Below are 25,552 nucleotides of genomic sequence, written 5' to 3'. Positions count from 1 at the left end.
AATATAAAAAGGAGAAAAACAAAAGAGGCTCATTGGTCTGGTTTATTGTTGTTGTTGTTGTTGTTATTGTTATTATTATTATTATTATTATTATCATTATTATTATCATTAATTTATTTATTTATTTACATCATGTTCAGGTTTCATGATTTTTCTAATTCAGCTCAAATTGGTAACAAAAGGTGAAGTAAATAATTCTGACAGTAGTTCCTTTAGTTTTGGCAGTTACCTGTGCCTCAGTTGATTCCACAAGAGGGCAGCAAATCACCACATTTCACAAATCAGGGTGCAGTATCTTGAAGAAATTTAACAGATGTACTCAATGGTTTGAAGATTAAACTCTTTCAGTAGTTGTTAGTCGGTGTTTCCTTAATTAATTGACTGGATATATTCCTGTTTGGTACTAACCTATCTACACATCAGGGTAAATTAATTGTTTCTGTATTTTCGGTGATAATTATAAAAGGACCCCCAAAACCGAAGACACTCGATTCCAGTTAACTGTAACTTGATAGCAGCAGAGCAGCTAAAATGAATATTGAGTTTGAGTGAAAGAGACGATGTACAATGTACAACATATGCATTCTAAATCAAATAAACCTAAATTCTTATTTTTAGCCCAGAACTGACAGGCTACAGTGGAAGTGCTATAACAAGGTCACACTTGTTATGGCACCTTTACTATCCTATGATGATAACCATAGGATTGTTCCAAGTAGAAAAACCAAAAAAACAGAAAAATAAAAAAAGAATCCTGTGATCACCTTTGACCATTATCATAAAAAAACCCAGATGCTTACCAGCATTTCCCAGTAACAAGTCCGACTGTTGTGTTCTGCCTTCTCACTGATGAGGTATTTGACTCACGGAGTTTAGTTGCGGAATGCATGCTGTTTTGTCTGCCACGCTATTGTCTGCAGGTTCATTCTATGTAATGCATGAAGCGATGCTACGCAAGATTAGGCAACTATACATGTGGCAACATTGCACAGGATTAGTCAGAAAAGCTTTTGACTGTGTCTGCATGCCTATAAGTTTGAAGTTGTTTTCATTGTTGAACAGATGTACCTACTGTGTGCATGTGCTTCAGATTCTTCTTGTAGTCTGCCAACTGCATGCTGTGCAGCTGTTAATTAAAAAAGTGTTTTCTGCATGTGTCATTACAAAGTTGGCTTGATCTGTAGTGATTGAATCTGGCTTAAAGTTATCTCAGGGCTACACTGTGTCTCTATACAAACTCAACTAATTATCATGGCTTCCAATTATACATGGAGGCTTTACATAATCTCTGAGAATTTTTCATTCTCTTATTATTTCATTTACCTGTCTTCCATGGACAATTTTTATAACGTCTCAAGCATGGTGGTGGTGGAACTGCAGAAAACTGAATTTGGTTTCTTTTTTTTTTTTAAATATTTTTTTGTATCCTTCCAAAAAAGCTGAATTTATTTATTTATTTTTTAAATTTGAAGCATTACCTCTCATTCCTCTCATTTGTTTTTATTTGTATCCCTACTTTTGCAGGCTGGAAAGAATTCTCAGAGTGTTAGTTTGTCAGAAGAGCTGAAGAAGAGTCAGCTGTGGACATCTGTGTTGTTGGTGACTCTGGTTGAGGGTAAGAAGCTGCCGGTGGACAGTCAGGCAGGTCAGTTCTCCGTTCTCTTCAAACTGGGAGAGCAGCGATACAAAAGCAAGGTATATCTCAACAGAAGACTGTTGCTTTTAATTTCTTCCTCTTTCTAATGTGTCTTTGTGATTCCTAATCCTAATCCTGTTCCTTTTCCCTTTTGTAATTTAAACTGTGTAGATGTTTTATGTCAGCCTAACGTCAGCTGATTTCCAGTATTCACAGTGACTTTTTATTGTATTTATTTATTTATTTTTTTGTTCTATTCATTTTACTCTTTTTTGGGGGGAGTATTCCACATCATTCTCGATAGGTGTGCCTGTAGAACTAAAAGAAAAGAAATCAATCTGATGTTAGTTTAAGGTAACACTCAAACTTTATATATTGCTCTTTGCTTCTGATAAAATGCCCCCTGATGATGACATGAGTTACTTTGGCTTGGACACTCTCTTATTTCTTAATTTAAAACCCACAATATCAAATGAAATTTGAAAGGTGAATTTTCAAGCAAGGTTTACAAACTAAATGATGCTAACAAGCTGCATTATGTGTATTTAAATTTAAGTCTGTTCTATTTAAATTTAAGTCTATTCTGTTTTCAATTTAAGGAAATATTTGCTCAAGTAATCATTTAAAATATGATTAGATGTGGATGTTAGGCCTTAGTAATCTTTTTCCTGATGCATTCTGATGCAAGATGCTTGGGGTTAGTTATTCTTTGTTCTTGTTTTCATATCAGCTTAAAATGTATCTTCAATCTATAGGATTATTTGGCCCAAACCACTTTAAAGTGCTTTTATTAAAATATACATTTGCAGAAAGGCCATTAATGCCATTACACTGAAAATAGACTTTCAAAAGTCATAAAGAAATCCAAATATTGATGTAATAACTGTATCCGTAAACAGATTTGCATTTCAAATTGATTTATAGTTCATGGTGTGTGTTCCAGAAGATTTAATATTTGTCAAAGGTCTTAGGCTCTTTAACACAAAAGCATTTGTCTTAGTGTTATTTTATATCTTGTGTGTCTAGTGATGAACAGAATTATCACATTTTAATTTTCCCAACATTCCTGTTAAATAAAATGGTAGCAGACTAGTTTTCACTTATAAAATCTAGAAACATTTGTACACATAAATCCCACTGCATTGTTAAACATCACCTAAAGGCGATTCTTATGAATAGCAGCGTAAATGTGGGATGAGCTAAAGTCCTTACCTGCAGAGGCAGGATAAAACAGGGTGAGGGACGGCACAACTAAAAAGGTGACATTGCTGAAGAATCTAAAAACATTACACATTTGCATTAGTGCGAAATCCAAGCGACAGGTCGGGCATCTTCCATCAGTAAGATATTTCAAAGGTATTTTTTCACGTTCTTGATGCTGTTATGCAGAAGCAAAAAGACCCAGGCAATACTGAGGGCTAGTTTCCAACAGTGGCAGGAAAAGAGCCTTGTTAAACCCATTTGCAGACTATAAAGTACTTGTCAGAAGTAAGTGTTGATGGAAAACCTTCCTTGGTTTAATGCATGAGTAAAGGCTGGCAAATTGGGAATGTACAGAAAAATAAGGATCGAGGGGAAAAGAAGGTAACAAATGTTCCAAATCTGGAGCATTTGTTTCTAATTGAAGGGAGTTGCCTTTGGAGAAAGGTCGGCGATGGCTCTGAGTGTCTGCAGGCAATAGAGATGCATGGCAAAGGTTCTTATAGGTATGATTTTCCACAGATGGGTTTGAGGACTTGGTTATTAATAGTGGTCTCCTCAGTCCTAACAAGTACAGACAGAATTTTATCCATGACCGAATACCATCAAGGAGACTTTTGATTGGTCCAGAATTTGTTGTGCAGTGTGACGATGAGCGCAAACATACAGCCAGAGTCAGAATTATCTTCAGCCACAAAAACATGGAGTCCTGAAACAGATGGTGTGCCCCCCTGATCTCACAATCGTCTGGGATTACTGTACATGGAAAAAACAAACGAGACAGTCTACATTTCTTTTGTTTGCTGCACTTTACGTAAATGTGGGTAACTAATAAATAATTATTGTTCAAAGTAACTTCACTTTACAAAACTTAGTATTTCATTGAGCATTTTTGGTTTCCATTAACTGATATTGGGTTTATGAGGCAATACAAAGATGCCTTCGGTAATGCGAATGTTAACCCTAACCCTATAATCTTTCATGTGACCATAGATCACATGGGGGCAAAAAAAACAAAGCCATGAAAAAAGGAACAGGCCTAGAAGGGATCTAAAATGGTTTCGTAGCATGTAATATGACATGGCCAGTGTCTGCTGCATCATCCAGCTCTCCTGGCAGCTGGATGATGTCTGGCGCTGATGCTCACTTTTATGCGCTGTTGACTGCGTACTGTCATTGATGGTTATTTCGCTATCGTGCAACATCATGCATTACACATCAAAGCAGCGTGATAATGAGCAGCATTGCTGATTTTCTTTTTTCTTGTCTTATATCCAGGTGCAAAGTGACGGTAATTATCTGTTCTCCTATCCATCTCCTAATGTGAGATGGAAATTTCTGATGCGTCTATCAGAAGCTCCTAAACCCCAAAACTAGTCTGTTTAGAAAAAAACAAATATAGTTAACATCTGTACATGATGCAGATACTTTTCTGAATTTTAAATAAAGAGCCAGCTGGAAATCTACAAACATGTCAGTCAAGTCTGTGTTTTGAATACTTTGCAAATACGCTGACTTTGACAGCATTTAGACAAAAATAATTGAGAAAAAACGGGAATAATGTTTCTTGACTCTTTAAAGTGAATTTCAGTGTCATTCTTAATTGTTGTGAATTTTTTAAAACAACTTTTAAACAGTGTTCTTTTTCTTTTTCATTCAGGATCACTGCAAAGTGCCAAATCCTCAGTGGAGAGAGAGGTTCACCTTCAAACAGTTTTTCAACAGTCCGGAAAATCTGGAGGTGGAGCTCCGGTCCAAGGAAGGACGAAAGGCTGCGGAATCCCTGGGGAAGTGAGTGTGTTCAGCTATTACAGTATTTATTTGTGTGTGCTTGCCCTTTAATTAAAAAAAAAAAAGTGGTTTCTGGGTTTTTTTAAACTGAAAGCTATTTGCATATTTTGTGTGTTTGAACTGTCCCATATGTGTGGAACTTGTGTGTGTACAGGCGTTGCGTGAACCTGTCAAAAATCCCTTTCGATCAAAGGCAATTGATAGAAATGGAATATGGGACAGGACACGTGTATTGCCTCCTTATGCTGACCATGTGCAGTGGCGTCTCCATCTCCGACCTCTGTGCCGCACCACTCAGTGAACCCCGTGAACTTCAGAACCAGCTGGACAACTATGTCAGTATTTTTGCCATTTAACTTCTATTTATACTGCACTTTGCCACCAATATGTTTAAATATATAAACACTTTAAAATAGCTTTTCACTTTGAACAAGCCTATTCTCTGCTCTCAGAATATCATTAGCCGTCATTGGCATCAACTCAACATGATGTTGATTGTGTTTTTGCCACCTTAAAACTATCTGGCTGTTTTTCTCCGACCTGAATTGCCTGAGATGTATATTTACAACTGACCTCTATCTGAAGGATTGAACGCTGGCACTGCTGCTACATGACTGTAAAAGTGTGCTGAAACTACAAAAAAGAAATATTGATACGTTAATAACAAAATAAATAAAATGGTGTGCTGTTAAACACACATAATTAAAGGTTTAATTCAAATAATTTAATAAAAGAAGTTCCAGCATTCATATGTCATGCAAAAACTTGCTACTTTGTTTATTTTGTTAGTTTTAAAAGTAATTGATTCAATTTTCAGTTTATTTTTACACTTATTTATGAATAATTTTCATCTTGTCCCCGTCTATTTATTTCTATATTTTCTTTTGACATTTCTTTAAGAGAGTTGAGCTCAGTGCCCAACAACACACTTTGAAAACAGGTGGAAAATAATACAAGTATACATGTATATGATTACATTTTTTTAAATATCTAAATTATAATATAAATATTAAAACTGGGAAAGTCTTTACATTGGGGGAATGATACTAATATAGGTAAACTAATACAGAAGCAAACTAAAACAAAAGTATTAATGCCACATTTTACATTTAGGCTAGTATGTATATTTAATTCTAATATTTTGGTGCATTTTGTGCTGTGCTTGCTTAATGATTAGCTAATAGCGTCTAGAGGGATGCTGCGTATACGTTCCGTATAATAAGCCATGTTTGTCATTAAGCTTGTTTTTAAATAATCCAGTGCATTAACAAACAACAACAAAAAACCATAATGACATCTGGGTTTTGGGGTTTTGTTGTATTTTTTTTTCTCTCCACAACTCCATCCTTTAGCTTCGACAGTGAATCAGTGAATCAAATACACCCTTGGCACGACTTTAAAAGAGGAAAAACTACTAAATATTTTCAGTTAAGTGAGCTAAATCACAGTGACTGTATTCTGTTTATTAAAGCCAGTAAACATGCCAAGAAAAACTGTTTTATTGTGTCAGTGTCTAGGGCAAACATCATATCTAACCCTAACATAGGTTGAAAATTAAACTAATAATTGGGCTTAAAATACAAGTTTGAAGAACTGAAGTGTAAATATTTAATATTTAAGTCAAAGGCATCCTGAAAACCTATAGCCCTTTCTGCGCTCTGTGTTAAGGGCCAAGAGATGGCAGTATGTGCCTGGTAATGGGTTACTGCTAGGTCTGTGTTAAGCAAATGGCATTCTTTCGTGACAAGCTGCTCTTAGGCAGTTATGTGTCTGTGTACATCTAAGAAATTTAAGGTCTGGAAATGCAACCTGATCATGCAGCTAGACTAGCAATGAAAAGAGATGCCGTGACAGAAATAAATTTAGCCCAAGAAAGGAAAACCGGTCCAGATTGTAGCCATTTGGTAAACTGTACTTGATCATGTACAGAGAGGAATAACTACCTATAGTAGATTGTTTTGGAGACACCACCCCATTGCAGTCTGCCTTAAACGCTGTTATCAAAAGCTTTCACTTTAAGTGCTATGCTAGTTTATAGATGTTAGATTTGCAGCCGTTGGTTACTTTTCATGCCAGAAAAGTATGAAAATACTTGCAGTGACTTGATGCTTGCTTGTGATGTGTAACGTACTTTGGTAAGCATTCATTTGCAATTGTGTGGCAGCGCAGTTACAAGTATGGACTGTTTTGAGCACGTGCCTTGATGGTGTATTTAAGGTTTAGTGGAAAATGCTGACGTCTAAAACTTGCAAAGAAAATTTTTGTTTTGCAACATAAATAAGTTTACTTCATGCCTCCCTCAACTAGCATCGTCAAAAGGTTTAAGGTGTAAGGCTCAAAAGGTTTTATCGTTAAGAGTATTGCGGAGAACCTGAAGTAACATCTTATGCTGTCACATAAATCTGGTTTTCTTATTTTTGTGCATTCACTGCTGAATTAAACACTCTCTTTATCCTTTGCAGGTTTTCCAAACTTATTTTTCTTGTCTGCTTACTGTCTCTCCAGAGTTTAAAAAGGTCCCTGACAAATCTTCGTGACGTTGGTTTCCTTCAAGTCAAAGTTATTAAGGCTACTGATCTGATGGCTGCTGATTTAAATGGTATTTTATGCATTTAGATTCCTCTTAAGGACACAATTTAAATGAAACACAAGAGCCCTGCTCTAAAGTTTTGGGTGTTGTGTTCTCCAGGCAAGAGTGACCCTTTCTGTGTGCTGGAACTGGGGAACGACAGACTACAAACCCACACGGTCTACAAAAGCCTAAACCCAGAATGGAATACAGTCTTTACATTGTCAGTTTGGGCTTCTGTTTCCACACCCTTTTTGTTATTGAAACTGAAACGTATTATTGAACATTACTTTTCTTACATTACTGAAACATCTTACTGTTTTACAAATAATTGAAATATCCTGACTTGTAGCTATGCGGTGTGCTCATTTGTAAGCATCTGACCTCGTTCTATGTCTCTGCAGCCCTGTCAAAGACATTCATGATGTTCTGGTGGTGACTATCTTTGATGAGGATGGAGACAAGGCGCCAGACTTCCTTGGAAAAGTTGCCATTCCTCTGCTTTTGGTACGTACAACCTCACTAAGAGGCTGTAACGTAGACAATAATCTATTTGCACTCTGTCTAAATTAAAGTGAAGAGGGTGATAACACTCCAGCAGGCTGAAGACTTGCTAAGATGTAATCCAGCATGACTGATGGTCAGGTTCATGGCTGAGTTCAGCACCTGATGCCCTTTCTGTCCTGCAGATCCGCAGGGGACAACAGATTGCCTTCCCGCTGAAGAAAGAGGACTTAGGCGAGCTGTCGAAGGGGAGCATCACTCTGGAGCTGGAGGTTATTTTTAACCCTGTAAGTAAAGGTTCACCCTGCAATGAGGACACGATGGCTTTGAAAGGCAGGCCTCATTCTGTCGTCTTCTTATTACTTTATCACTTTTTTTTTTTTTTTTTTTTAATCAGGTCAGAGCAAGTATTAGAACCTTCCAGCCAAAGGAGAGATATTTTATGGAGGACAATCCCAAGTTTTCCAAAAAGGTTTGATACATTTTTTTACATTTATTCATGATTCATAGTTAACAAATTATATTTATGAATGGGGGAAAAGTAAACAAATACATTGACATTCTATCACATCAAATTAAAATTTAAGTTGCTTGTTTATTTATTTTTTCACTGGTTAAGTCTTCTGAAACTCAGCTGGAACATTTCTTTTAAATGGGCAGAAAAGGAGTCTACAATTATATTGATAACCAATTTAAATTATTTTGTGAGCAAAAGGTCACTTTCGTTTTTTTCTGGTTTAAAACATGTTTTTAAACAAATGTGCTAGATGTTAAATAAAATTGAAAATGATTTTAAAAAATGTGATATTTTTGTGATGCTGAAATATTTGCAACTTCAACCAGAAAAATTATTTGGAAACTAAAAAAAGACATGACAAATTGAAGAAATGTTAACATGTTTTTATCAATTAGCTCTTTAAGAAATGGACATAAAAAATTAAGTACTTTTTCTTTTCTCTGGAAAGCAAAATGACTCCAAAAGCAGACCATCCTTTGCTTGAATTAGTTGAATTGGGCTTTAATTGAGGCCAACTGTGACTGAATTCTTGTTCACTGTTCTGCTACATTAGTTTGATATACAGTGTGCAAGACAGGGTGCGAGACAGGGTGCCTGACTGTCTGTACTTCCCACAAAGACTCATTGTTGTCAGACAATACATTGCTCACTAACGCCAAAATTGGCTTACACACACCGTGGACTCGGTTTGTAACGTGCAGGTTTTCAGTCTGTTTTAATATCGAAAGACCTGTTTGATGAAATCAGGTCAGATTACTGACATTTTTTGCCCCCTGACCACAGTGGCTCATGCCAAGACATACCAGCTCCTCTCGCTATTCCTCGAGCTGACTTGATGCTGTTTTTTTTTGTTTTTTTTGAAGTGTGGTATGGGTGGAACTCCTTACAGAATTAAATCCAAATACCCTGAAATCAGTATCAACTATGACCATGTTTTCAACGCAACTACTGCAGTATTTAACTGCTTTGTGTGTTTGTCTTTCAGGCTCTGGCCAGGAACGTGATGCGTGTTCAGACATTGTACAGGGCAATCATGTCGACTCTGCAGTACATCAAAAGCTGCTTCCAGTGGGAGAGTTTTCAGAGGAGCCTGCTAGCCTTCCTGGTGAAGTGCTTTAACTGCTTATCAACACACTATCTGCATTTCCCTCTGTTTTCCCTCCAAGGCTGCGGAAGACAACCGCAGTCTGGCCAACCCCTACTTGAACTCTCCTAGAGAGAATCTTAATCAATGCAGCACTGGGCTCAGCAGAAACACAGGCTCGGCCCTGGCTCTGTGTTGGAGTGGACGCTTTCAGTGTTGCATGTCTCCTGGATGTAGAGTTAAGCCTCAGCTGGAGAGAGTAGAGTCCCACTGGAGTCGAGATAGTCTATTTTTGTTCTGCTTCCCTGACAACTCATTAACCCTCTGTCCGGTCTGTGCTCGGTTTGATTTAGACCCCATTATGCAGACAGAAGTTCAATTAAAAGGCTCTTCAGAGATAAGGCTGATTCTCCGTCCTGTCATTGTTGAAGACAAGTGTTAAAGCAAATGTGAAGACAGAAACATGGGAGTAGCCTTTCAGCCTCTGTCTTTAAACTACAAAATAAAGTGGGTGCTGATCTTTTTGGAATTATTCTCTCAGAGATCTGGCGTGATAAAAATGGCATACAGCAAGTTGTTCATTAACTATGCAAGCAATCAAGGTCACCTAAAGTTCCTTTTGTTTTTGCAGCTCACGGCCTGTAGGTGGCAATAAAGTTATGCCAAGCGTTTAGACTTTCTTAACAGACTAAAAGAGATACTGTAAGCCAGCCAGTGGTACAGTTTGTTCAATTTGCCGTGAAAAATGGGAGCTGCAGCACAGAGCTGTTATCTGAGCAGAAGCCACTCTCTGTGTTTTAGCTCCGAGTCGTGCATTTCATTTTTCAGCTTGGGATTACATTGATCTAAGCTGTGCTGTCCCGGATGAAGTCGGGGTCAGCGTACTTTAATAAGAAACTGTTTGCAATATTTGGTCTTTATTACAATATATGTTACTTTCCCAGTGAAGAAGATTCTTATTTACATAATTCTGAAGAATGTAGCGTGCATACTGTGTTGATTATAAGCAATGATATTATTATTTTACCTGACAGCTCAGACACACATACGCTGACGGCGACATCATACAAGCAGGAACAAGTGCACAATGTACACACACATCCTCCCACTGCATCTCGGTGTTTGAAAGACAGTACCATCTGTACTCATGTTTTCACACTAATGCTCGCTGCCTTTTCAAGCCTCAGCGAGAAGAAATAAATGGCTGCTTAATACCACCACATAAGCGTAATGAATCAGAGCTTCACTCCTCATGACAGGATACAGTGACGAGCTACCTGCACCATCTGCCGATTGTCAGTTAGACAAAGAGCTTTCGTCAGTACAGTCTGCTTTAAATGTGCCTTGTTAGGTAGTGGTTATCTCAGTGAGAAGCCTCAATCCCAAAGGTGTTAGTCTTGTCCTAACCACTGAACTATAATAGATCACATGCTGTTCCTCTCCTTTACTTTATTTCTGAAATAGCACTTGGTGTTTAGCTTTTCTTTTTATGGGTTACCATTTCTTGTCTGAGTCAAGGGGAAAAAAAACACTGAGCCTGTTTCCAAATAGCACTCTTTTTTTCCATATTCTCATCTGTCACCCCACAAAAAATGCAGGAACAATATTGAAAAGAGTGTGGTCACATGTGCATCCACCTCATCCTCTTTTTGAATTCTATGTGTTATTTTCTGGCAACTTTGTATCAACTATTTCCTAAAAGGAGGCTCTACAGGCATCTTACGCATTAATGCCTTTTTAAATATATATGTGAAATTTATACAGTTTTGAAGTAGATTTGCAGTATAAACTACACACTGACATTGGCAAGATAAATTGTGTCTGTTCATCCAAAACTGATTGATTTTTGTAGCGTGTCCACAGTGCATTTACAGTATTGCTCTAACCCTCCTCACCCCTTTACAGCAGGTTACATAATCCTTTAAACCATGTAAGTGACTGTCAGTCTAGTGACTTTTAAAGTGCTGAAATAATTGGAGATAAAGCCAAGTTAAATTTGTAACAGTTCTTATAATGGTTAATCACTGGCCGGTATTTTAGGGAATGGGTAACGCGCTCAGTGTTACAAGATTTATTTTCACTCATTCTTCATTTTATAACACATGAGTTGGTAGACATTAAAAACCAGTGCTTAGACTTCAAGGTTTGACTGCTATATCCTTCCTTATTCTGGCATAGCCATTAGCTTATGATGTTTAAAGTTAGGGAATTGTTTTAAATTTTGGGTGTTCAGTTTTGCGACTGTATGACTCTTTTCCACTCATACCACTGTTAGACTACATTTTAACTGTTAGTATTATGCCATAATTGTTACTTGTGGGTGCACTACGTGTGCTCTTCACTCACATGTTCGCACTAAAAAAACAATGAATGGTGCAAAGTGGTTTTTGTGCCATGCAAACCCTTCCCCCAAACATGAGTGTGGAAATCCTGCTGCTTTCTATAAATGCGCCAGCCTCCAGTTCGGTAGCTGTCCCAGCATAACGTGTCCCTTTTTTTTTTTTTTTTTTCTTCTTTTTTTTCCCTGTGATATGGATTGTATTCCCAAAGTCCCCTTTTGCTGTTGAAGACTGTGTAATGCTTCTCAAGCTGAAATGGGCTACAATTATCACAATCTTTATGGGCTGAGTATACATTTCCACTAAAGCGTGACTTGGCTTTCCCCTTACCCTCGCTCTCCCAGTCATTACAAAGTCCTCACTAATAAAACATAACCCTTCCAGTGAGGAACTGGTTTCATCTCCTCTCCCAGGCCCTATTTTGGCTTGTGATAACACAGGCAAGAGCGTGCTTGGCTTTTTGCACATTAAAGCTGATGGTGGTGGTGATATTGGCGGAGGTGGTGGTGCTGGTGGTGGGAGGGGCGGCACTGATCTGCCATCTTTTATGTCAGTTGGTGCCTCAGAGGAGAGTGATGTCTTTACCAGATGTTCTCTTCTATTTTTATTAGCATATAAAAACCTGTAAACCCTTCCCAATGCTTTTGGCCCGCTGCCGTTTTGGCTTGTACTACCTCTCTGACAGGATTATTTTATAGTTCCATTTAGCCGTGCAATTGAGATATCACAGGCTATGTTTCTTTATGCTCTTATCCTTTTTACCTTAGCCACACAGGTGGAATGTGCATCATAAGTGCCATTATGGATGTTAATAGCATATTCACACAGAAGCTCCCTGAGGCTGTAGTGAATCGGTCAGCTTTAATGTACAGAAGACGAAAAAGATGGAGCAATTAGAGCTATGTGGTTAATGTCAATGCATAGTCAGGAGTACGAGTAAGTCTAACTGAGCAAAATGGTTTTCTTTTGCTGTATATACAGGATGGATGTGGCCCTCATGATGTCACCAGTTGGTTTGCATAGTCCTCTTTTGAATCCTAAAGCTGAGTTTTTAGGCAGTCACCGTCTTGGGTGCGTTTTTTTTGTTTGTCTGTTTGTTTGTTTTTAACTGGATATGAAAAACAAGCAGTAGGTCTGACTGAGAAACCAAGGACACTGCACACTCACAGGGTAACTACTTGCCAATCTCAAGGTAGCCATGCTTATTCTCTATTTATCTTCCAATCAATTATACTCTAATTCAGGACCTTATGGACATCATTTTCTGTTAAATATCATGTCAAAGACCATTAACATGTGACTGAGACCATTAACTCATCAGCAAAGTGTTTATTGAGGTTTGAACTCAAGAAAGAAGTTGGGTCATTCTGTCATAGCTTTATATGGAATTGAACTTGATTCTTCAACCAAAGGAGTCTTCCCCTTTAACAGCAGATTGGCATCACTTTTTAGACCTAGAGCCTCTAGCCATTTATATACCATCTATACCTGCATAGCATATGCAATCCAGCTGGAATTAGTGTGTAGAATGGTAGGGCAGCCTTCATTAGCTTGACCAATTATCTTACAATCAATTTAATAACAGATCGAATTCCTGCTTGGTTGATCTAAAATGCTTTGTAACACTTCCCTTTTTGCCTTCATTGATGTCTGATTTCTGGACCCTCTGCCCGCAGGTGTTTTTGGTGACAGTATGGTACTGGGAGTTTTATATGCTGCCCCTCTCCTTTGTTCTGCTCATCTCGTGGAACTACCTACAGATCCGCTCTGGACGGGTCAGCCAGGATGTGGTGAGTTGAGAGCAGCTTTGTCAGCCTTATCCATCTTCTCCTTTTTCTGCCAAATGACCTGCTGGCTCTTATTCATGCTTCTTATTTCTTTATTTTGTAGAAAAACAGCCCCTTAAGCCACATTTTGTTCTCATAATTAAAGGCTGGTATGTTTCCATAGCAACCCGTTGCACATGGCTACATAATACATAATAATAAAATAACACATAATACATAAGCATTGAAAACTCACTGAATAGACTAATGTAACAGACCATTATAGCCTAAGCTAATTTACAGCGCTTGTCCTTTACTAACGCAGTTTTCTTTTTTCCCGTTCCTCCTCTAGTTTTTGTCCTCGGCTTCACTGTAATTGGCCTGCTGCCCTGTTCTTGTTGTGACTGGTCAGATTAGAAAAAAAGTTTTTATCTCCTACAATGTCACAAGGTCACAATACTCCCTGCTTTTTTTCCCCCCAATGTAACACTCTGAAGAAGTATTGAATGTGAAACACAAGGTCTGTTTAGAGAATGCATTAATGGTAGTTCAACACAGAATACATGGTAGCAAATTTTATACACCAAGCTCTGCTCACACATCAATACACATTCAGTTAATGTGTTGACTATTGTTCCCTATTAATTAATTAACTTTTAAGGTGATTAATGTAAGAAAATTGTAAAACATTAGTATTATTTTTATTTTTTTTAAATTTGACTAAGTCAAATGATCAGTTGATTATCAAAATAAGTAACAATTTAGAACATTAAAAATAGTGGGCAAATTTTTTGCAGAAAACATTATCGGCTCTATATATGTAAGTATACAGTGTGTATGTCCTCAAAGAACCAGATCTGCATGTTGGTCTGATCATGCACCTAAATTCATTTGTCACAAGTAAGCATAGGTAAAGACTTTGGAAATCAATGCAACGCCCTCAGCAACAGCTTTAAAGTTTTTATTTCTAACTATGAAATAATAAAAGTTAAAGCAAACATTCAAAAACTCATCATATACAAACTCTGAGCATGTTTTGGTTTAACTGTATCTGATATCATGCCCATTTCAAACCTGACAACATACAAATTTGAAAGATTTATCATGTGAAATAACCTACATGGATTTTTTTTTTTTTTTTTTAAAGTGCAGCATCCCATTACAGATCAGACCAAGGGGTCAATGTTGGAGTAAAGATTTTTTTTTTTTTTTTTTTTGCCATCTTGTGGGCAGCAGAAGCAAGGTTTAGACATAACACTGATATATGGCATCTTATTAGCAAGAAGAGTTGTCTATCTTTTTTCTTGAGTCGGAAAAATGTGCATGTTCATGCTCATTGTAGCCTGAAAATAGCCAGGCATCTGCTGGGGGTTTGACTTCTTAATGCTGCACTAGCTAGATGCTCATTTTAGGTAGTAGGCTAAGATGAGATGATCGGGGTGCAGAATCAAAACAGTGAAGTTGTGAGCGGAGAAACAAAAACAATGAGCTGAATCATGCTAAAACACACCGCACCACTAAGTGGGGTCATTCTAAGTAAGCTTGTCATGTTGAGCTATTTCTCTCGCATACAAGCACTTGTGATCCAGTGCTGATGGAAAGGTATTGATTAGCTATTAATTGCTGAAAAGTCCACTGTGTCCTGTGATGTTGGTCAGATTTTCTGCAAAGTGTTTCAGGAGACTGATCTCAGGGTCATCTCAGAGTCCCAGTGAGACAAACTTTACGTCTGATAATGAAATTCTTATAATTTCACCTCTCCGTTGCAATTATTTTTTTCAGGCCAACATCGATTTGGCGGATGAGGATGAAGACGATGAGAAGGTACGCACCTCTGCCAGGTGTTTGCTGACTTTTGTATGCTGCTCAATAAAAAAGAATTTAGCTTCATTTTGTTCATGTTGACAAAGGTATCTCCCTCTGATCTATGGGTCTGTGTTGCTAAGCTTTTTATTCAGTACTAAATCTTCTGATGCATTTTGATTCCTGTCAAGCACCAGTTGTATTTTTTTGTAAACTTGTGCTTACCAAAAGACATTTGAGCTTAATGAAGACCTCACCAACCCGTTTCCACTTGTCAAAACACATTCATATGCAAATAGAGGGGTGGGGAAAAGGGTTCTGCTGCATTTGGAAAGTCCCTCAGCTTAACACACCATATAATACCATCAATATGGAACTAATGACTGCACTTAGACATGCTTTTTCAGAGCTCATTTTGAAAGTTTATCTTGAAAGTGTTAAAATGCTTTCAGGCAATGAAATATTTCTTCAGGGTGACAGCAGTTTATTGTGGACGTTTTGTATGGCCGGCATTGGCCTGATTTAAAGTGGTTCTCATACTGGTTCCAGTGGGAACGTGACCCTTAAATGGCTGAAGTGGTTTAGTGCAGTGATGGATACTTCACTGAGGTGAAGCGAGATTTGCCTCACATGTGGTTTTTCACATTGAGTCACTATGCATCTGGAATATCCTTTTGCCCTGTCCCCCAATAACTAACGCTGCCCCCCCACCATCCACACATACCACAGATCCTCTCTTTGGACCTATAACCCTTCTTTAGTCTCAACGCATTTGATGTGGACATGTGGCCATGTCTCTGTCTGAAGTCTGGCGCTCACTCCAGAGATCTTCAGAGGATCTGGCCTCCTCTGTTTACTTAAAAGCCATTTTTCCTCCTGGGATCTGGAGCAGCCTGAGAACGATACTCCGTCTCTTTCATAATGCGATGTCCAGTCCTTTCACATCTTAACTTAACCTTAGCTTTTTTTTTTTCCTTCTTTTTTTTTTGCATTCACATTTTGCAGACGCTCTTCATCAGAGTTGAATGAGTGTGTTTACGGGTTTGGTTTCCTGGTATTGATCAAAGCTGTGGTTTTGGAAATGTTGTAACTATCAGTCTGCGCAAACAAAGCTGAACAGGCATGGTTAGTTTATACTCGAGCCTGCAAATTCCCACAGAATTTTTGTTGTTTAATCCACTTTCAAGTGTCCATACTTTATTTCAAATGTGTAATAAATAATACTGAAGTCCAGTACAAAGTCTATATACAAGAGATTATTTTATTCAGCCTTTATTTTTAATTTACTATTACTATATTTAGAATTGAGAGCAAAAAGTGGTGGATATTGCACCATAACATTTATTAAGTAACTCTCTTAGCAAAAACCAAAGCTTGTTTGGTGCTGATTGCAAGCATTAAGAGTAATTTAATGAGCTGCACGTCTGTCAGTCTGTCACAAGCTATTACTGTAGGAATATTTTCAACCGGTGCAAAACCTTTAATTAGAACCATGAAGACGCAGTCCTTCATTTTTAATTAGTACTTAAAACAACACAGTTTACACTATTGCTGTTCATTACCTTTTTTTTTATTCACATCTTTGAGAGAGCTTTATATTTTTTGCTAAAAATATTATTGCTCCAAATAAAATTTGCCACATTAGGCAAAAACTGAAGATGCTTCTTATTTCTTTTTTGTTGTTTTTTTGTTTTTTTGTTTTTTTACAGTTTTTTCATGACGACTGTGTTGGCTTTGAGTGTTTTCCAAAGCAGATTTTTCTTTCTTTTTTTTTTCTTGCTGCTTTAGGAGTCCGAGAGGAAAGGGCTCATAGAGAAAATCCACATGGTCCAAGACATCATCCTCACCGTTCAAAACCTTCTCGACGGGATCGCTTGTTTAGGGGAGAGGATTAAAAAGTAAGAGATAACAATGTATTGTAATTTCAGAGCTGTATCCATTTGATTTTTCCAATTCAGGAATCAGACATGTTTATGACTGACTTTAATTTTGTCATTTTCCAGAAATGTGTTAATAATTGTGCATCATTTATTTTCCATAAATTTTTCTCTGTTTTAATATTGCCCTAATAAGTACTGTACTTTATGTTGATTTTCACTTAATTAAGGCAGAACAGAAATCCCTGCTTGACTCTGACTGATGTTTTCTTATTTGTCAGCACGTTCAACTGGACCATGCCGTTCCTGTCAGCCTTGGCTTTGTTGATGTTCATCACTGCAGCAATTATCACATACTTCATCCCTATACGCTACATAGTTTTAATATGGGGTGAGTTGTAGATGTGGTAATTATTTCAGTTCTTTTGTGTTGATGACAAAAATCTTTTTCCACTATTGTAAGTGTTTGTCATAGGAAAAAAATCCCCTCCTCTACTTTTATTTTCATCTCTTTTGTTTGAATCTTCCTATTATCCAGCAGCTATGTAAGGGCGAAGGAGTATTTGCTCCATATGTTTCTGGCTGTGTCTTTTTAACATTTGCAGCTTATTATGTTAGTGATGTTGACTATGATGTATATCCTATTGTTAAGACTTTTACTGGATAAATTTATTGGCTGAATGACTGGAGTGTAAAGTGGTGTAAGTCTTCCAGCTATAAAAAGTGACAATAACACAACAAAAAAGGCACATACTGGGGATACTCAAAGCAATATTTCTTGGACAGCATGAGTCTCCCCTGCAAGTATTTGTTTGTATGGAAACAAAGAGCACAGCCACAGGAGACTAGTGTTAATGATATGTTGGTGTGAACTTTTGTTTTAGGTATCAATAAATTCACCAAGAAATTACGGAACCCGTACAGCATTGACAACAATGAAGTGCTTGATTTCCTGTCGAGGGTGCCTTCAGATGTGCAGAAGGTAAGCTCCGCTGGATCAGCCGGCCAGGAAGCCCAAAATCCCAGAGCCAGCTAGCTTTGCATCTTACTACAACAACTCCCAGGCATTCTTTACTCTTGTCTGTATAATTAGCTCCATCTGTATAATTATGTAGCCCTGTATAATTTTGGTTGTGTTTTGGTCCCGATACATCCCTGGTGGAGGTCTGCTGCTTAGCAGCTTTGTAACGCAGGCTGTTCCCAGGCTGAGACGGGAGACGCTGCTGCTGCTGGTGTCTCTGTTCGTACTTACCAACACTTCAGCTTCAAAAGCTGTCGTGAGTGTTATGGGGTCCTACTGAATCTTACATTCAGTAAGATTCAAAATGGTTACCTTGCACCTATAAGCTATATAAACATTGTTTTTTAAGTGAGTACTATTCACAAGTTTCTTTTTCATTCCTCCTCTTGCACATGATCTCCGTGCTGACCTCTCCTCTCTTTCTTCCCACTCTTCTTTCTGTCTTCTCTCTCTTTACCCGCCGTTGTCTCTGCTCCTCACAGTCTCTGTCTCTCTAAGCTGTTTGACCCCGTTTGTCTCTTCTCCTTCTACAATGCCCTTGGGCCACTGGGTTGAGTAACGGTGACTCTCCAGTATCTCTGTTTTGTTGTTATTGTGTATGAACGATGACTATTGGTCTCCCTCTCAGTGCTGGTAGTGATAGTACTTTCTTCTTCTCGTTTGCAGTAAAAATATTACAACAAGTGAAGAAAACACATTTTAATTTTACTTAATGATGGAAGTATCCTAAACTTTTAAAGTAATCTTTTTTTTTTTACCACTGTGTACAAAATGATATAACGTTCCATTATCAGAATATCAAAGTACACATCCTGTAATGAACCTTAAGGACTTGCTGCTTTTCACTTCATAAATGGGAAGAATTTAAACTGCTCGCTTCTGTTTAGTGATGTCTGTTGTTGTCTCAGGTACTTTTGTTTGATATTTTAAATTTATAAAATGTGATGATTTCCAGGTTCAGTACAGTGAGCTGAGAGGGAGCAGGAAGAAGAAAGTCTTGTAGAATGTACTGTGGATGGAAGACTGTATGAATACTGGACCCGATGCTGCTGTGTGTGGGATTCCCACCTAAAAACACTTTCAGGAGGATGGAGGAACTGCCTGAGCGCTGCAGTCTCTCACTTGGAGTTTGTTTCAGGTTGTTCAGCAAGCACGAATCCTCATTCACTGCCTCATTCAACCAGCACCTAAACAGCTTTCAGCCAAAGACGTCCTTACTGAGGACTCTGCACAGATTACTTTAAACATTTACTAATGTCTGTGCATTCTATGTACAGTTTACTCTTAAAGATTGATAATTAGAAGCTGCTTTAATTTATATTCTTTGCCTCGGGCTGTGCCATCTGGAAATCAACTGTAATATTGGTTTGTAATATGATGATTATACATGTTTGTCCTGTACATATTTTAATTTACATAATATACTTAAAATCTTTTATGCCATTTAAGAAAAATAATCTTTACATGAACATTAAATTTCGAATTAAACATGTTACTTAAAAAAGGTATATTTTTCTGGAAGTGCAACGTCTCTGGTTTTAAATGCTAGTGATGATTTACAATTATTTTAACTTGCACCTTTTTATATGTTTATATAAAGGAATAATGTAAAGTTGGCCACAAAATTGGCATCATATTCCTTTATCTTTAAGCACAGATAAAGTGATATGCTCATACAATGGTGACTAATTTTATTTTTGCATGATATATGGACCTATTTTTACATGCAAGGATATGTGCCTACATTAAGTTTTTAGATTGCTTTCATACATTCTATACAGAGGATGTGCCGACTGTACTCTGTTGTTTTTACTCTTTGCTTGTTAGTGGGGTGGGGCCACTTCTGTACACACTTTATTTATTATTGGCAATCACTGAAGAAGACTTTGTGTCCTTCATTTCTAACAGCAATAAATCTGCACACAAACACTTGGCGGTATGTTATCTGCCTCTCTGTCTCAGCTCTGTGCTGCATCTCTTTGAATTCATCTGCAAGCAGCGTCTATCCTCTCCCTGCTCCCTTGCTGCAGGATTGTGGGCGTCTAACAGCACCGTTTCAGAGCCCCCTCTCTTCATTAGGCTTTCATGAAGCAAGGCAAAGCCGTGCGAGACCTCACCGGCACCCGGGCTCCCCGCTGCGTTGATGGCCCTTGGGCGTCGCCACGAGCAGGAGGACCTGCCTGACCTCCTCTCAGCTGCTGTGACGAGATGCCTGCAGCCAGCATCCTATCAAGCACAGCAGCCAGACAATCCTCCGGTACCGGGCTGCACACGGCTCAGGAGGTGGATTTTAAAACCAGCCACAAGCAACAACAGCCTCACTAATTTAAGGATTGGAGAATTGGAATAGTTAAGATGTTGCTGTTCAGAGTAATACCCTGGGATTTATGGCTTTTAAGTCAGAGCGCGTGGGCTCTCAGTTAGCTGCCTCTTAAATGAGAAATGAGGAAAAATTAGAGGAAACCTGGTCTCAAGTAATACAAGAACAATATTTTTGTATACATTTTTTTTTACAAATCTATTTGAGGATTGACCTCATTAGATGCTTAAGATATCACATTTGAGTATAATTGAGTCTTGTTAACATTGTATTGTTTCATTAATAACACTTCCTGTTGACAAATAGCTGCTCAGTGCAATATACATATAATACCCTGGACGGTGCTTCACAATATATGCAATAATTTGATGATTTGTCCAACTGTCTGAGGACAGAAGGTGTGGAGACTGTGGCAGGTGATGACCTGTATATCTCTTCATCTAGTTATAATGTTGACTTGGGTATTCAATATTAATAACCTGCTGTCAAGGACACTGGAAGGACATTTCAATTTGACACTTATAGGCTCAACATGAATATGTATAGGCAGCAAAAGGCTTCAGAATTACCAAGTAAAATCATGGTTCACACGTGGAGACTAATGTGATGTGGCACCTGCATTATGATGAACCACATATACTGTGGCCAGTAGGTCTCGAAAGGCTTGTCATAACTCAATATCGGACCAGAGAACATTCAGCTGTGCCTGTGTGTGGGTGTGTGCAGAGAGGCACGCTGCACGTGAAACTGTGGATGCTCAATATTATCATTAACAGTTTTTATTAGGTCATTATTACTAAATCCAGTATGAACTCTGTGTGCATGTGTGTGTGTAGGTGGGAAAACGATCTAACGGGCAACAGCGCTTAAATGATTCCCAACACTGCACAACACTTTTTGCTTAGCAGGAAGCTGTTTGCACCTTCATTCATAGCAAGCCCGACTGCTTGGCTTGTGTCTCAATTCCTATGTCACCTCCTATGACGTTTTATTTTAACCTCTGGCTGCCGGTGAAAACTTGAGGAATATGTATGACTGTTTTTTGGGGGGGGTTGTTTTTAAAAGTATGTTAAACGTGTTTACCTCTATGCAGAGATCTTATTGGTTCCAATTAAAACACAGCTCAGATCAGTGCAGGTAGTCAGCTACTTGTAAAATAGTGTGATCACATCTGTTCATTTTTTCAGCTGTGTCTTCCTGTTTCCAAATATTACCACTCATCACAAGAGATGTATAATTATCACAAAATTGTTCTGATGATGAGAATCATTATCATTACCATCACTGCTGTTGACCTCTTGCCAGCAACTGTTAATCAGCTAATATGTTTTGATAAAGTAGGCTGGCTCGGAATCAGATCAGCACATTGAAACTTGTCGATTTCAGTTAGATAAAAATCTACAGACAGTGTTTCACATTGTCAAAGAAAACAAAGCACCATCTTAGGATTTTGTAGTTTTAAGGGATTTTTAGACACTTTGTTAACGTAAAAATGTTTCTTTTTTTAAAGCCTAGTATATTTCCCATTTATTTGGCTATTATTATTAATATGGCTCTAAATTCATAGTTTGCACTTATGCTCTAGAAATGTCTCTTTACCACTTTCATCAAATATGAATATGACATTTGGTCAAAAATTATAGAAGTCTTATAAAAAAACAAGCACAAAAAGACCAGGGAGTTGCATTTATCTAGTACACCAAAGAGCTCTGTCAGGCGAACCTTGCCAACTGACCCACACACGCATTCATTCACACTCAGCCGTTACTCCAGAATACGCCTGATGTAGGTAGGTCTGCTATATTGCATCAAGTGCTTTGATTCCATTAATTGAGGCAATTCTTGGAAGCAGTGGCACTCTGCCTTCTAACATACCTGATATATTTATCACACTACATGTCTAATGTGCCCAAGTTCAACTGAATCATGCATCATCCCACCTCCTTGAGAGGGCCAGGTCATGGGATGCTTAACCAGACCCTGGCAAAGTACACTATTATCACATTTGTCAAACAAAGTGGTCTTTGTGATGCTAAAAAAAATCCTTCTGGCAGTACCTTGAGTTGTAACTTGAGGCTGACTTCTAAAGCAAGTCTTCCAAACCTCACTTGAGTTATTTATTTGCAAGAGCTTTTCTACAGTGTTTGTTGAGATGGTGCCTTTTGAAGCATCTCATGGTTAATTTGTATTGTATTCAGGGTACATTTCATATCAACCAAAAAGTCAGTGTTTTTTTTTTTTTTTAATATACCGCCAGTATTGTAAAAATCTATTAATTTCCAAGTTTAAGCTCAATTATTTTAACTGTAATAGACAAAAGTTGTGTCATAGGAGACATGAATGAAATGCTACACAATGCTTTACAGTGTTACTCCAAGTAAAATTGAAGTTTAAAAAAAAGGTTAGCTGGAGTCCTTTTTACTGAAAAGGAAACAGCCAGAGAGTTGGTTACTCAGTCTGTTCATCTAATTCATGTTCTCCTGAGAACCAAGGAAAAAAAGAATCTTCCCATTGAACTTTTTTTGTGATTTACTTCCTCTTTGGAGCTAAAAGAGGCCAACCAAACACATGAGATATCAATGGAAAGCCTAGGATGTCCTCTATTTAGTAGCTCAGATAAGTGAAAAGATATTGACCAAAAACAAATGTCCATCACAGAGGACATAAACGAGTAGGCTGGTTCTCAGGAGGATCTACACTCATGGGATACTTTCTTAGCCACAACTTACCAATACTGTGCTGGAACCCGTTTTGCCTTCAGAACTTTTCTTTGTGGCACAGATTCAACAAGGTGCTGGAAACATTCCTGAGATTTTGGTATGATAGCATCACGCAGTTACAGCTGTATGTCCATTTTGTGAAGCTTATTCTCCACCACACCCCAAAGTTGCTCCGTTGGACTGAGATCTGATGACTGTGGAGGACATTTGAGCGCAGTGAATTTACTGGCATGTTCAGGAAACCAGTTTGTGAGGATCTTTGCTTTGTGATGTGTTGAGTTATCCTGCTGGAAGTTGTCATCAGCAAATAGGTACACTGTGGTCATAAAAGAATGGGCATGGTCAGCAACAGTACTGAACTTCATCAGATCATCTTGACCATGTCTACACTGAATTGCTGCCATATATTTGGGTGACTGAATACTTGCATTAGACAGTTAAATACGACTATGAATGGCACCAGAAAAAGTGGGTTCTGTTAAGTGTTTGAACTGTACACAACAATACAGATTTTTGGAAAATCTAGTTCAGATTGCAGTTTAGATACAGTAATCTGTAGCACTGTTGAAGCAAGCCCAATACTTGAAGACTTAAAGGAGCTCTAAGGTGAATTACTGTAGACTCCATCAGATGAAATCTAACATTTTACAGCATATCCTGCCCACAAGGTCTGAATCAAAAATTCAGAATGTCAGGCACACTGGCAACAAATCTGAAATGTCACGGAAAGATGAAGCATCTAGCAAGTCGTGGGAAATATCTGTAAGTGGTGAACACAACAAGAAATAATTACCAAAGGGTAAGACTACGAGCAAACAGCCAAAATAAAAGTCAGTTTTTTTCCTGCTGTATGCTATATCGGTCAAATAGTAAGACATATGTGCATTGGTTTTGCATTTAAAAGTGATTTGTCTGCAATTTTTGTTTTTAATTCAACAGATTTTTTTTTTTCAGTACACAGTACATGTCCAAAGAACTGCTTTGCAACTCAGACAATGGGGCCATCCAAAGAAACAGAATGGAGGTTTCTAGCACAACTTCACCCACTCCCAAGGTGCATGGAGAAGAACAAGAGGTCGAAGCTACAGCAGCACTTGCAGAATAGGGAACAGCTTTATTATAATAACCAGTAGGTTTCAGCCTTTTTAAGGCTGTTCTTTACGACAAGTGTTAGTCAAGCCTGAACCTCTTTGACCATCCAAACAAATGCACAAAAAGACGTGTTGTCAGTACCACAGCACTAGGAAGCATTTCGATTTAAATGTCATTTTATACAGACACCTTTGCAAGTATTTAAATTTTTTTTTTTTGTTACTTCTCACATTTCTTTTCCTTTGTCAATCAACATTCATTAGTTGTATGTATTAATGAGCATGAGTTTGACCATGCGGATACACCACACTTCTTCTACCACCTCCTGTAGTTTCTACAATCCCACAGGGAGTCTGGGTCCAGGTAAATCACAGGCGCAGTGTGCACTAGCTGCGCTGCTGCCCACAGGCTGTGGCTCGACTGTGATGTCCCGGAGCAGGCCAACATCAAAGACCTTGATCCAAATGAGCCTGGGGCAATGAACAGCTCAGAGCTCTGATTGACAGAGGAGATGCAAAATAGTTTTTGTGAGAACGACACAGTGATGTTATGTTGGCCTTTTGTCTGTATTTGTTGTTGTTTTGCATCAGATACTCACTAAATATATTACAGATTCCCCCCTAAAATTCTGTTAAAATCAGCACTGTCAGGTAAGATACACAGTACATACTGACCCACAGAGAAAAGTTCTGTGCAAGACAGTAGACCTTGTTGTGGCCTCCAAAACATTTGAATTCAATTGAAGCACTTAGAGGCATTTTTGTCTTTGTTGCCATATTTAAATCTGAAGTGTTTATTTTTGTCTATAGCTTTTGCTCCTTTTCAACTGGGAGGATCCATTGATGTTCAGGATGTGTGTGATGCACCTATTCCATTGTGCAATTATTTAAAGTAATTACATCAAAACACATTTGTATTTGAATTTTTTTTTTTAGCCATAAAAATAAACTTTCAGAAATGCTAAACTCTCAGTAAGACATTAAGATTTCTGTTGTTTTATCTTAAAGATTAAAGGTTGGGTAAAATATTTTTTGTCATAAACAAATCTCAAATAAAAACCAAAAAATGTCTTTTAGTATTTGTGGACTTTCCTGGCCATCATTTAGATGCCAGCACAAAATGCATTTGTTCCTTCTGAGGATGTTAAATTTTAAACCACTAAATAATTTCTTGAAATAGCTGAACACTGGCATTTTTAGTAGTCAGCACTCAAACTATATTGTGCTATACTGTTTATTTATTAAAAGCAATTTTTAGATGTGGATAAACACTCATTTGGTCATGTGATGCAGCACTTAAGTACCAGTTTCTGA

The 25,552-nt window shown here is 37.9% G+C and overlaps 1 protein-coding gene across 3 annotated transcripts in view; it reads left to right on the top strand.

Annotated features, from left to right (window-relative positions):
• The window catches only part of LOC116325521 (multiple C2 and transmembrane domain-containing protein 2-like), a 41,753-nt gene extending 21,702 nt beyond the window's left edge, over nt 1-20,051 (top strand). For all 3 annotated transcript variants that reach the window (XM_031746446.2, XM_031746445.2, XM_031746443.2), the window contains 15 exons: nt 1,525-1,695; nt 4,497-4,627; nt 4,782-4,962; nt 7,133-7,226; nt 7,317-7,419; nt 7,601-7,703; nt 7,886-7,987; nt 8,098-8,172; nt 9,203-9,322; nt 13,317-13,430; nt 15,189-15,230; nt 16,998-17,107; nt 17,368-17,477; nt 17,971-18,068; nt 19,063-20,051. In XM_031746446.2, coding sequence (XP_031602306.1) covers nt 1,525-1,695; nt 4,497-4,627; nt 4,782-4,962; nt 7,133-7,226; nt 7,317-7,419; nt 7,601-7,703; nt 7,886-7,987; nt 8,098-8,172; nt 9,203-9,322; nt 13,317-13,430; nt 15,189-15,230; nt 16,998-17,107; nt 17,368-17,477; nt 17,971-18,068; nt 19,063-19,110 — 1,602 coding nt within the window. In that variant the 3' untranslated portion in view covers nt 19,111-20,051. The remainder of the gene's footprint in view (nt 1-1,524; nt 1,696-4,496; nt 4,628-4,781; nt 4,963-7,132; nt 7,227-7,316; nt 7,420-7,600; nt 7,704-7,885; nt 7,988-8,097; nt 8,173-9,202; nt 9,323-13,316; nt 13,431-15,188; nt 15,231-16,997; nt 17,108-17,367; nt 17,478-17,970; nt 18,069-19,062) is intronic.
• The last annotated feature ends 5,501 nt before the right edge of the window (nt 20,052-25,552 follow it).

This window comes from Oreochromis aureus, linkage group 1 (assembly GCF_013358895.1).
Source record: "Oreochromis aureus strain Israel breed Guangdong linkage group 1, ZZ_aureus, whole genome shotgun sequence".
In the NCBI taxonomy this organism is placed as follows: Eukaryota; Metazoa; Chordata; class Actinopteri; order Cichliformes; family Cichlidae; genus Oreochromis; species Oreochromis aureus.
Note: the sequence above shows the minus strand (reverse complement) of the source record. Positions and strands in the feature narration are given on the sequence as shown.